Source organism: Pistacia vera, unplaced genomic scaffold, assembly GCF_008641045.1.
Source record: "Pistacia vera cultivar Batoury unplaced genomic scaffold, PisVer_v2 Contig1072, whole genome shotgun sequence".
In the NCBI taxonomy this organism is placed as follows: domain Eukaryota; kingdom Viridiplantae; phylum Streptophyta; class Magnoliopsida; order Sapindales; family Anacardiaceae; genus Pistacia; species Pistacia vera.
In genome coordinates, this window is record NW_022195107.1 from 439487 (window position 1) to 453204 (window position 13718).

Sequence of the window (13718 nt, forward strand, 5' to 3'; positions counted from 1 at the left end):
TACGCAGAAAATGATTCACTAATAAGAACGATTCCAACCTTCTCTGTCTCCAGCATTTGGTCAATAAAATGTATTAAAATAGTTAAACTGTATATTAAAAAATTTCTCTACATTCTTTTTTTAATGTTTACCTAACTTAATGCGTATAGACATATATTATCAAATATTTTATAATTGTCAGTATATCTTATTAATAATACATAGACAAAAGGACCAATTAAAATAGTCTTCTCTACTATAAGATGTCTTACTTACCAATTATGATATTAAAGTAGTGCAGCCTACTTGAATAAATCAATTAATATGATAATATCTAGTCTACATGAATGCAAAAATAGTTACCCCACCAGGAAAAGTTCTACTACTTAGTCATAGTGGTAAATAATTTACCTAAATCAATGAGGCAGAGTTTTAACAAAATTCAATCCAATTCAACTGGGGTGACTTGGCTAAGACGGCCAACATTATCAAATTCAATCATAATTATGAGTTTATATCTGTTATTGAACAAGTAATCCTACTATATGAATTGAAGGCAAACTTATGAGCTTATCTGATTTTGTAATCAAATAGACTTTGTCAAACTTCTAACTACTCTCTATGATGACACACACCTTACTGGTAGTGCTTTTAATATGATTGCCAAATTAAGGATAGTGACATTGAAAGAGATGGTCTAACTTATTCTAATTTTTGCTTAAGGACAAGGTGGTTTTAGATTTCTGAAATGTGCACTGCGTAAACGGGTAGTTTTACTTCAGGCGTCTGATTAGCCTCGGTTGAACATGAAGTTTATAGTTAGAGGTTAGTGGTTGTTAAAGAGCTTTTTATTGACTAAACAACAAAAATGCTTCGCTTTACCATCTATAATGCTTAATTCTGATATCAGGGAATCTTATTTGCTGAGTCTAAGGCATGAGTGTCTGCTATGATAGGAATACTATTAAAATGGGTGCTCTTTTGATTGTGTGTGAAAGTTGATGCATGACCATGACCCTTATTAGAACCAAAGTTTAGGGTCTGTGGTTTGAGCTGCATATGATTAGAAGTTTGACTCTAAAATAATGATAATAATAATAATGTTCCTTTAATTTGTGTAAATTAATTAGAACTCATTTTGGTATAGTAATTAGTACTGCCCTAAACATTGAGGTACTTACCTGATGTATCTGGAGGACCTTGTGGGGGTTGTCCTATAGGCGAGGTTGGACATGCTTCTTGAAAGGGGAGGAAAGGTTGATGTGGGCAATAGCAAGTTGTATGATTCTTGATATTATCATAACCACAAGTTCGATTGGATTGAATGCACTTATCACAGAATTCTGTGCCATTCACCTTCCACTTCACTTCAAATCCTTGTTTCAGGGCTTCTTCCAAACCTGATAGACTTCGTTTTGCTTCTTGAAGGAAAGTTTTAAGAACCGTGACATTGACAGTGAACCTAATCATAGGACCAAATTCTACTTTTGATATTAAACCATCCGTATAGTTGAAGTGCTTCTCCATCTTCTCTATGGAGCAAGCTATCGGATCAAAAGGGACACCATAACGTAATGTGAAATTCTCATACCCGGGAGAGTATTCAAAAAGTGTCCAGTCAATGGTGGTGTCAACCAATTTTTCATCAGGTGGACAGAAGCCGCTCAAGTAGTCCTGTCTCGCAATCTTTAGAACTTGCGCTGACTCATCGATATTCAAAACACGATATTCTACATGATTGATCCTCATGAATGTCGTATCATCCTTACAATAAAGCTCCAGATCCTTGTGGCCACAAAACCCTGGGCGATCGCCTCCCCAGAAAGGATAACCAGCTATGAATTTCCCGCACATGAAATGATGTCTACAATGTTCAAACCAATCAGGATTACTTAAAGATAACTGAATATTGACAAGAACTAGTATTAGAAAGCCTAGAGCACAAAGAAAAGGCGAAGAGGAGAAAAGTTGGAAACTCGTCATTTCTGGTAGGAGTAAGGCCTAGGGAGAATGAATCATGAGGGAACTGAATCCATTGATACCAAGAAAATATAGAAGAAACTAAGAGTTACATCACATCTTTGGAAGATAAAAGGAAAGCAATAGAAAGACTTTGAAATTTTGGGTGTATAGTTGACTTGATGACTTCATCTTCACGTACTTCCGTTTTTCCAACCATGTTTGCTTTTGATTTGTAGAGACTAGTCCAACTACGATATGAGTCTCCTTCGAAAATAAATATAACCAACTTATCAATAACGACCCAATACAGATTGTATCTCACTGAATTCTATGTCCAAACCCGCCCACATTGTATAATATACAACAATGCTGGACTTGTATACATCAAGTCCAGTTTCGTTTTAACAGAGCATCAGAAGCCAAAAACAATATTGATGGCAGTATACAAAACATGTTTAATGGTACAATAAATTTTTCATGAAAAAAGTAATGAGAACGTGTATAGTCTTGGCTATTACCTGTTTCACAAGTGGGTTGAAGTTTCCTCCTTTAGTCCTTTACTCGTTATTTTAGAGAAAAACAACTTAATATGTGTAACACGGACTAATTAAGTCATGTTGAAAGAAAAAGCAAAGCACAAATTAAAGTCATATGAACCTAGACTTACTCCTAAAAGCATGAGGAGACTCAAGTCCTGTTAATATGTATTGTTTGAGGTTGCTACCCACTAGACAACAATTTCCAAGCTTTTACTGCAACAGGCTGATATGCAGAGAATAAAGACTATCCACTGTCAAACCAAACACACAAAGAGCCTAATATTTGTTGCTAGAATTCAGTCAAATTTCTAAAAAATATATTCAACTGGACCCTTACAAGGTTGAATATTATATTTGTCTTGGTTTCATGCACAGCATAACGTGCTGCCTGCGCCAAAAATCCTATTTGGTGATTTCCTTGGCAATTTCTTGACAGTGGTTAGAAGAGTCCAGTGTCATTATCAATTAAAACCAATTAGTCAAAGTCAAGGAATAAGGCTTATCAGGACAATAACAAGTGAAATTCATCAGTATCAGTGTCATATCCACAGAGTCCACCTGAGCCTTTGCATTTGTCACATAATTAGGTATTATTTGCGTACCATTGCAAATCAAAACCCTCTTGAAGAGCTTCACTCACATTTGCCGAAGCTGGATATCTCTCCAAGTACATAAATGCTGACTGTCTCAGCGGAATAGTAACGTTGGTACCACAACTTTCGAAGTAATAGCTAATGGCAGATAAGATTTTACTATTGACACTATCGTTGCCACTTATGAAATAATATTGGTGTCTGTCTCTTCCGAGCTGCAATTAAACTTAAAGGGAAGCAGCGCGGCCGAAATGTCTTTCACAAGAGGAGGGCAGTGATAATACATCGTTATATTTTCTGTATCAGAAGTATAATTAAAGAAGCGTTTGAGGGACAAATGTCATTCCACTAATCTTCTATAACAACTGTGAGACTCCGGGAAGCGTTATTGACGTCAAGCACCTTGGAGGTTCTCTCCATGATTGTAATCTCTGCGAGACTGCTCCAACTCATAACCCGGGTGCCCACAATACTCTGACCTACTCGTTCCCCAGAAAGGATATTCAATATTCTCCAAGTTTGCACAGTGACGTTTACATATTTCTCATCACTGGCTGATACAGGTGTTATGACATGTGCTAAAATGAAGGTTATGATGATGGAGAAATAAGCAGAAGCTTGAAGAGAGATGAAAACCCATTTTGGAGAGATAGAAAGAGATACGTGGCAGGACTCGGATGTACTCTGGGATAATGAAGCTGAATTCCTTTGGTTTCAGTATACATTTACATCCTGAATCATGACCAATTAAGTTTTAATTTAACTTTGATAAAGTCGAGTGAAGTGTTTTCAAATTACGCTTAAATGCCAATCTAAGTCTATACACATTTATATGAACCAATTTGATACAAATCCAGCGGTGGTTACATTTCTAGAAACATGCCTTTCAAAGTTATTAATGCTGAAACGCTCCATTACATACTCATATAATTTGCAAGGTTATTCAAAGTAACTTATATTCCGAGAAATGTAGTATACAAATACAATATTTATACAAATTTCTTTTAAAATAAGTGATGTTACAAATTTCTTGACTATTTGATAAGTTTAATTAGATTATTGAAATTTGCGAAGAGAGTGAAGCTTCGTTGGATTTTCTTCTAAGACTTAAAGAAAGGGTCGTTGAAGACTTTATTATTAATTGTTAATTTCTCTTCAGAGTACTGGAATTGTAAACCATTCATTATTATCAATCCTTTTCAATGTGTCGTAAGTATTGAATATTATGACAAATAAGGAATAACAGTAACTCAGTAAGCCTTAAAGTCAAGTTTCTGATATAATAAAACAATTTTTAAAGGGAAAGGAGAAATTTCAGTAACTTGTAAAACTATTTATAATACTTTGGCAACCAATGGCCTAAACAACAAGAAAATATAACTGAATATTGACAAGAACTCGTATTAGAAAGCCTAGAGCACAAAGAAAAGGCGAAGAGGAGAAAAGTTGGAAACTCGTCATTTCTGGTAGGAGTAAGGCCTAGGGAGAATGAATCATTAGGGAACTGAATCCATTGATGCAAAGAATATATAGAAGAAACTAAGAGTACATCACATCTTTGGAAGATAAAAGGAAAAGCAATAGAAAGACTTTGAAATTTTGGGTGTATAGTTGACTTGATGACTTTATCTTCACGTAATTGCATTTTTTCCAACCATGTTTGCGTTTGATTTGGAGAGACGAGTCCAACTTCGATATGAGTCTCCTTCAAAATATAAATATAACCAACTTATCAACAACAACCCAAGACAGATTGTATAATAAATTGTATCTCACTAAATTCTATATCCAAACCCACCCACCTTGTATAATATTTTGATACAACAATATTGGACTTGTATACATCAAGTCCAGTTTCGTTTTAACAGAGGATCAGAGGCCAAAAAAATATTGATGACAGTATACAAAACATGTTTAATGGTACAATGTGTGCAAGGTGAAATACAGTAGAGTAGAGGTGGAAAAAATTGTTCATGAAAAAAGTAATGAGAACGTGTATGGTCTTGGCTATTGCGTGTTTCACAAGTGGGTTGAAGTTTCCTCCTTTAGTCCTTTACCCGTTATTTTAGAGGGAAAAAACAACTTAATATGTGTAACACGGACTAAATAATTCATGTTGAAAGAAAAAGCATAGCACAAATTAAAGTCATATGAACCTAAACTTACTCCTAAAAGCATAAGGAGACTCAAGTCTTGTTAATACGTATTGTTTGAGCTTGCCCCCACTAGACAACAATTTCTAAGCTTTTACTGTAACGGGCTGATATGCAGAGAATAAGGACTATCCACTGTCAAACCAAACACACAAAGACCCATATACACAGCATAACGTACTGCCTGCGCCAAAAGCTCTATTTGGGTATTTCCTTGCCCATTTCTTGACAGTGGCTAGAAGAGTCCAGTGTCATAATCAATTAAAAATTTAAAACCAATTAGTCAAAAGTCAAGGAATAAGGCTTATGAGGACAATAACAAGAACATAAATGCTGACTGTCTCACCGGAATAGTAACGTTGGTACCACAACTTTCGAAGTAATTGCTAATGGCAGATAAGATTTTTTTTTACTATTGACACTATCGTTGCCCCTTACGAGATAATAATTATTGGTGCCTGTCTCTTTCAAGCTGCAATTAAAGGAAGCAGCGCGGCCGAAATGTCTTTAACAAGAGGAGGGCAGTGATAATACTTAATACATCATTATATTTTTTGTATCGAAAGTATAATTAAAGAAGCATTTGAGGGACAAATGTCATTCCAATAATCTTGTATAACAACTGTGAGACTCCGGGAAGCGTTATTGACGTCAAGCACTTTGTAGGTTCTCTCCATGATTGTAATCTCTGCAACCACGCCTTGGCAGTCCAACTCATAACCCGGCTTCCCACAATATTTATACAAATTTCTTTTAAACTAAGTGATGTTAGTGGTTGTCTACGTTAAAGGCCCTTGACTATATGATAAGTTTAATTAGATTTGCGAAGAGAGTGAAGTTTCGTTGGATTTCCTTCGAAGACTTAAAGAAAGGGTCGTTGAAGACTTCATTATTAATCGTTCATTTCTCTTTAGAGTACTCGAATTGTAAACCATTCATTATCATCAATCCTTTTCAATGAGTCGTGACTCGTGAGGATTGAATATTATGACAAATAAGGAATAACAGTAAGCCTTAAAGTCAAGTTTATGATGGGCTAAAACAATTTATAGAATGGAAAGGAGAAATTTCAGTAACTTGTAAAACAATTTATAATACTCTGGCAACCAATGGCCTAAACAACAAGAAGAACCCTTCAACATAAGATGACAAACTTTAATAGATGCTGAATTGCCTATACTCACTAACTAATAACAGCATACGACATTTAGAGATTCAACTACAACAATTTGGAAGGTTTGAAATCTGAAAATTACTACACTTTTTTATCAAATGAAGCTGTTGTTTTTACAGAAAATTTAGAATGCAATATTTCCCTTAATTTGACTCGTACATACAGAAAAATTCGAACATTTATGAGAAGAATCACACTCAAATCTAACATTTTATGCTGGATTCGTGCAAATTACAAATGCAGGAGCAAAACTAAATTACCTTCTCAAGTGGATAGATGCACATAACTTATTGAAGATGTTCTTCGTATAAGTATTTACCAAACTAAGCCCTTTTTTCTCCTAATTCTATCGACACGGTCAGTGCTCATCCGAGACTTTTCAGGCTTATTTGATCTCTTAGATTTCTCAAGCCGACTATCTAAACTGTTTCTAGAAACCTCTGGAAGGTCAGCACCCAATTCAAAAGTATCCGAAGAACCACCTTCAGATGGTTTGCTCTGATTGTCAGGTTCAGCAGTTGTTTTTTTAGAAGCATTAGCTGCTGTTTTTGATTTGCCTAGTGACAGTACAAATTTCTTCAGATGCCTGATGAATTCAGGATAAAGCTCAAGATTGCAATGTCCTCCTCCACTTATCCATAAAGGATCATACTTCTCCTTGCAAAGTTCCCAAAGCTGTTTCCCATGGGAGCAATCAACAACTTCATCTGCAGTGCCCTGAAGACCAGACATAAGTGACTTAACCAGTTTATACCAAATAACTTCCGCACTGACAAGGACTATATATCTACTGGAGTTGTCAGAGGATGGATGGCGAAGAGGATATAATTAGTGTAAAAATCAAAATCAAAATACGAACAGAAAGAAATTTCCTAAAGAGAAAATTCTATTATATACAGCACAAGGATGAATAAAGTTTTAATGACATGATCTGAATAATTTATAAGTGGCATCCATCTAGTAAAGAAAGATAATAATTCCTAGCATGTCATTGTTAAAGGCTATAGATATTCACATGATCTTCAGAGCTCCTCCTTTTCAACAACTTTCAATATTGATGCTTTTGCGCTCTCTTCCCCTCATATTCTCATATCTGCCCCCACTTTATGTAACTTAAGTCTAGAGGGGACTTTAACCTACGACAAAATGTTTAGCAAATTAACTATTACTGATATTCTACATTGATTGATTTTTTTAAAGATTATTTAGTTAAAGCTTTGCATTGCTAAATCAATATGGTCGGCTGCCAACACTGGGGGGGAGAGGGAAAAACAAACAAGAAGAAGAAAGGAAATATATAAAAAAAGAAAACGACACTTACATGAATAACCAAAACAGGACAATTGACCAAGCCAATTTTGTCGATATTCTGAAAATAAAAAAAAGGAACAATTAATAACATAAGCTTCCGTCAACATAATTAAACAGGACATATACAACATAATCACTTCCACAAAATCACCTTGTAAATGTCAAACCAATATGTCCTCTTGACAGGGTACAATACCTCATACCAGACAAAATGGGCTATGCAAAACGACCCCTCTCAAGTTTGGCAAGCGTGAAGCCAGTCAAGAGTGGGTCACTACCAACAGATTGACCATATAATATTAATTGTTCATCTTTAACTCCATACTTCTCTTTGAGGCATTTATGGGCTGCATCTATGTCTGCATATGTATTACATTCAGTTGGCTGTTTCAGAGGAAAAATAGCAACTGTTATAATGTGACTTATGTCAGCAAAATGGCAAAACTTAGCCAGACAAAATAAATGCATTTAAAGATGACAAACACACATAAATGAAAAAACGTTCATGCAAACTAAACAACTTTGATAAGATATTGATTTAATAGACAATGTGAAATTAGTAGTGAAAGAAAGAATTCCAAATAGGATCTTGTGTAACACAAAAGTACAGGCATTACTGATTCAATTTAAAATCATTACAGCTATCAGATAGATATAAAATGCCAAGTATTCTGTTCTGTAAATACAAGCATCTAGGATTCAATAAATTATTATGGCTGGGAAAGGATTGTCTGCCAAATCAAGAGTGTAAACAACAAGTAGATTTGTGTGAAAAAAAAGATTTATCATTTACAACCAAAATATAAACATATTCTCACTATCAAACATTCGCATGCTCTATCTTAGAAGATAGAAGAATCAAATAAAACTAACATTTATAAATTGTTTGCTTCAACAGATTAAAATTATATTTCATGTTAACAATTACACTAGTTGTGAATTGTGTTGGCTGCCTTAGTAGTTCCATTCCCCTGATATCAATTCTAGCACATTGTTCCCTACATGGAAAAGAATTGTTCTTTACTTGTTTAATTGTAGAGCACCTTACAACTTATACCAAAAACTAAAATGAGCATTTATGAATTCAAAAATCTTTTTAAGTCCTGCATGCGGTTTCCATGAAACGAAAATATGAAAAGAAATATATACATCCTTTTCCAGAAGTTTATAACTGCAATTATTATCAAATCTGATAAGTGCTTGGACATCATAGACCTTTCTTACTGAGAATAAACTCAGAGATTAAGTTCTTTAAAATTTGCATACATTAATTAAATAAAGAGGAAAAGAAAAAACTTTGCTATAACAGATCGGAAAAAGAAGACAGAGAGGGAGAGTGAAATTGTGTTATGTGTAAACCAAAGGCCTACTAGAAATTTTAGTTTCAGTTTTTAACAATGAGGTGAAGGTACAACTCTTAGTTATAACAGATAAAGTCGAAAAATGCAAAAGAATGGGAATCCTTACAATTAATTCTCGGTTACCTAAAAGTGAAGGATATCTTATTACAAGAAGTATGAACCCAGAATAAAGATGTCAAATTGCTAAAAATAATTCAACTTAGGCAAAGCTCTCTTCAAATTAGTAGCTACTAAGAATTGAGAAGCTAGATTTCTAACCTTTCCAGTCGATTGTCCATAGCCAGAGTAATCATACCTAAAATAACAGGATACAGGAGTCAGGAATAGTCCAAAAGGCACATAGGTAAGATAAAAGACAGCTAAAGGAGTCCATTGTGAAAATAGAATATAATTCTGTCATAATACAGCAATTCTAGTTCTGAACAAGTCTATTGGATTCTTAAGTATAGGTCTTGAAAAGTTTGTAATAAGAACAATTTTGCATATATCATATAATATTCAAATAATTTCATCGTACTATTGTATAAAGCCAGATATTCTATAGTTTAACATACAGCAAAGTGAACGGGAAAGAAGAAGACAAAGGTACTAAAAATATAATTTTATCTCTTCCAAAAAAAAAAATTTGTTGATGTTCAGGTACCAGAATATAATTCATAAGACGTTGACATAACCAACCAAAACCTATTAATACAACAAATAGGGTGACCTGCTTAATAAGTTAACTCCAATAAGGAGTATAAATTAAGATAATGGTACAACTAAACTCTCACTATTAGCATTGATGGCAGATTATAATAACAAACTTCTCCATGACAAATCAACTATATAATTGTCCTCAACAACTTCCTCACAGAATAGATTTCCTAATAACCAAGGTGCCACATTTCTTGAAATTGTTGAGCCACAAGCTATATTTAAATTTTTTATGTATAGATATAATTTAAACAAAATAATACTAAATTCACCAATATTCTATCAGTGTGCAATTTGTTCGATCAACTTAGTCATGGAACTAGATACCTGTACTTCTATAGTGGTAGAGATTCTTGTCAAAGGTAATAATTATGTAATGTCACCTAAACATGGGATCATGCCACATATGCATATGCGGAAGCTAACGAACCATGTGAACAAAATGTTTATCCACAAAACACTGGAACCTTTTTCTAAAAGACTGACCTTATAGAAAATTCTGCATCCAAAAACTTATCAACCCTCTCCCAAAAAAGAGAAAAACAAAAATTCTGGCATCAGCCCATGAAAATATGTCCTAGAGTCACTGTTTGCAATATATCAGACCACACAACTGAGGCAACCTTTTTCATTATAGTTCTCCATCTCTCTTATTTATTTACCAACTTTCCACACATAAAAAAAAAACTTTGGCATCTCTTGCTTTTATGTAACTAAAAACGTCTACAAAAGCAAACAAAACACTAAACTATTCAATCAAGTGACAAACAGGATTAGGAAAAAAACCTAATCACATGCTAAACCTGCCTTCCAGTTGGGCTTTCGAACACTAACCAAACCCAGATAACGACGCGAACCTAATTCCCAAAATAAAAAAAAAAACGTTTTAAGGAACTAAAGAAACAATTTAATGTTTTAGAAAAGGAAAAATTATATTTTTTGCAAGCTCAAAAAAAAGGAAATTTATAAAACTAAAAATAAGAAAAGTTACCCCATGAGATTTACGCGAAGTCTATTACTTAATTCAACAAAAAGCTCAAACATCTGGCCCAAATCAGCTGCATTTCCATGAGAATACAAAAGCGTAGCCGTCGATTTCGGATGCTTAATATGGACGGCGACGATGTCGTAACCACGGCGAGTTCGAAGCTTCAAAACGTCGACGTCGTCTCGTCTTGGAACTTCAGGAATATGGAGACAACCTCCGCAAGAGTCGTCAGCCTCCACTCTGTAAGACGGCGGATTGGGCGGGAAGAAAGCGAACTTGGCGGCGATCGTCGAGGTAACTCCTCCCATGGTGTTGCGGCTCCGCTCATTACATAATGGTAGATCTCAATAAAAAGCCAAAAGGAGAAGAAACTAAGGTGTTAATATGAGATGAGAAGGTGGCGCGTGGGAGAAGAGGAGGAGAAGGGAGGGCGCGTGGGGGAGAGGAAGGAGTGACGTGTCAAAATTTATAATTTGGAGGGGGTTGGAACGTTGAAGAGAGAAAGCAAGAAAGAGTGAGTGCAGAGAGAGAGAGAGGTTTTGAGGAGTGAGAATTAAGAGCTGACGGTGCACGTAACTAAGTGACATCTGTCCTTTCGTACTAATACTAGGCTTGTCTGACAGAAACGGTGTCGTAGGATGTACAAGTTGTTACGAAGTTTTGACCGGGGAAAAATTTAATCCTTGTACTTTTGGTTCTTCTAGTTTAGGACAACTTTTCTAAAAAATAACAAATTAATCCAAAGAGTTTAGGGAAATATGTTTTGACTCCATGGGATCAGTTCAACACTATAAATTTAAAACAACTAATAGATCCATAACCACGATCAACCATTAATAATATGAAAAATCAAAATTAATAAATTTCAAATTTTTAATTAAAACTACAAAAAAAATTGCTAAACCTTGTAACAATGATGGTAATCGCGATGGCGAGATCCATTGTTACTTAGACATGTCACATGTGTTAATGAAAAATTTTAAATGACTCATATATTTCATTGATGTTTGGTTTCAATCGAACTTAATTTCGATAATTCTGATTTCATGNGGAAAAATTTAATCCTTGTACTTTTGGTTCTTCTAGTTTAGGACAACTTTTCTAAAAAATAACAAATTAATCCAAAGAGTTTAGGGAAATATGTTTTGACTCCATGGGATCAGTTCAACACTAAAAATTTAAAACAACTAATAGATCCATAACCACGAGCAACGATTAATAATAAGAAAAATCAAAATTAATAAATTTCAAATTTTTAATTAAAACTAGAAAAAAAATTGCTAAACCTTGTAACAATGATGGTAATCGCGATGGCGAGATCCATTGTTACTTAGACATGTCACATGTGTTAATGAAAAATTTTAAATGACTCATATATTTCATTGATGTTTGGTTTCAATCGAACTTAATTTCGATAATTCTGATTTCATGATGCTTTTGTTAATTTTTCAAAAGATTGTCCTAAAAAATAAACAAAAAATATAGGAAAGGATCAATGGTTTCGATTGGTTGAAATCCACCTAAGTTACATTACTTTTAAGATGAATCACATAAGTTGTTAAAACTTAACCATCCAAATTGTCTTAATATAAAGATTAAAAATTTCTATAATAATTTAATTTAAAAAGTAGTTAAATTAACCCAACCCTATAGCTTCTTCAAACTTGATTAATTTATTTAAGCATTATTATTTTTGGGTTTATTGAATCGACCTTTGACATCTGAATTCATGATCATGGCCGAAATGACAAATTATTTGAATAAATTAATCTTATTTTAAACATTTTATAAATTTTTATTTTGTTATTGTTGATGTGATAATTCATACCGATTAGAGATACCTAAACAACTTTAGAAGGGACTAGGCAAGATATGCGCGTGGTTATGAGTAACCAACAAGGTTCCTATAACGACATAATAAAGTAAAGAACAAAAGAGATTTTATGATGATTCGGTGGTATAGAAACCAAACCTACATCCATTATCACATTAATAATAACAGGGTGCTATAGGGTCAAATGAGGTTACAAAGAGAAGACTGAGAGATAAATGGAGGGCATTCGGCTCTCGCAACCTATTTTCTCTAAAAGGATCAATGTATTTTTGTCTTGGACTTTACAGATGCTATAATTCCTTGGAACGGAGGTCATGGACTTCTTTTATACTTGGCTCGTCTGACAGTGGTTAGGAGTGGGTGTTATGGAGTTGCTTGCATGCATAACCTCCTTAATTAGATTATGAGCCAATAATCTCCATGCTCATAAAAGGCAAAGCCATACTAATGGCTGCGTTACTCATGCTTTTGACAGTAATCATCTTGAGAGAATATAAGCGCTTATATGTGGGAAGATCCAGGCAATCAATCTTCGACACACCTTGGGGACGCGTGGCACAAATCTAACTGTCAAGGAATTAGGCACAACAGTTATAAAATGTATTGAAGTTAAAAGATGCCTTTTAATTAGTCAAACTAAGAGTTCAAACTCTTTATTAAATCTAATATTCAATAAGGTCAATTAAATGCATCTTAAATTCAATAACAATAAAAGCATGGACCAACACCACCTTAGGACATGAAAAAACCTAAATGCAAAAGAAAGAATAAAAAACATGTGTAATATAAGGTTCTTCCCCTAAGCTTCCATGAGGTTTACATTTGAGTTAGAGACATCCCAAAGGTATAAAATAGCATAATTTACCTCCCCTCACATTTGAAAAATTGACCAATGCCACCCCTAATAACTATTAAGTAAAGGAAACTAGTAATAAAAAATGTATTAGTACATATTTAATCCTCTATAGATGTTTAAAGAGAAAATTACAAGTTGTCCCTTTTAAACTTCATATTTTAAATTATATAGAGAAAAATGATTAAGAGCCTATTACGCGACAGATGTGGTGTCATTATATAGATCGGAAAGGTAAAGAGTTTGACGTTGGTTGCAATGCACAATCATTTGTC

The 13718-nt window shown here is 34.1% G+C and overlaps 1 protein-coding gene and 1 pseudogene across 1 annotated transcript; both read right to left on the reverse strand.

The window, feature by feature from the left end:
- Positions 1 to 1140: 1140 nt before the first annotated feature.
- On the reverse strand, positions 1141 to 1962 carry LOC116132511 (LEAF RUST 10 DISEASE-RESISTANCE LOCUS RECEPTOR-LIKE PROTEIN KINASE-like 2.4). Its single transcript, XM_031418178.1, has one exon. It carries the CDS (start codon positions 1960 to 1962, stop codon positions 1141 to 1143), a length of 822 nt encoding a protein of 273 aa, XP_031274038.1.
- A 4501-nt stretch (positions 1963 to 6463) lies between these two features.
- On the reverse strand, positions 6464 to 11064 carry LOC116132539 (annotated as a pseudogene).
- Positions 11065 to 13718: the final 2654 nt, after the last annotated feature.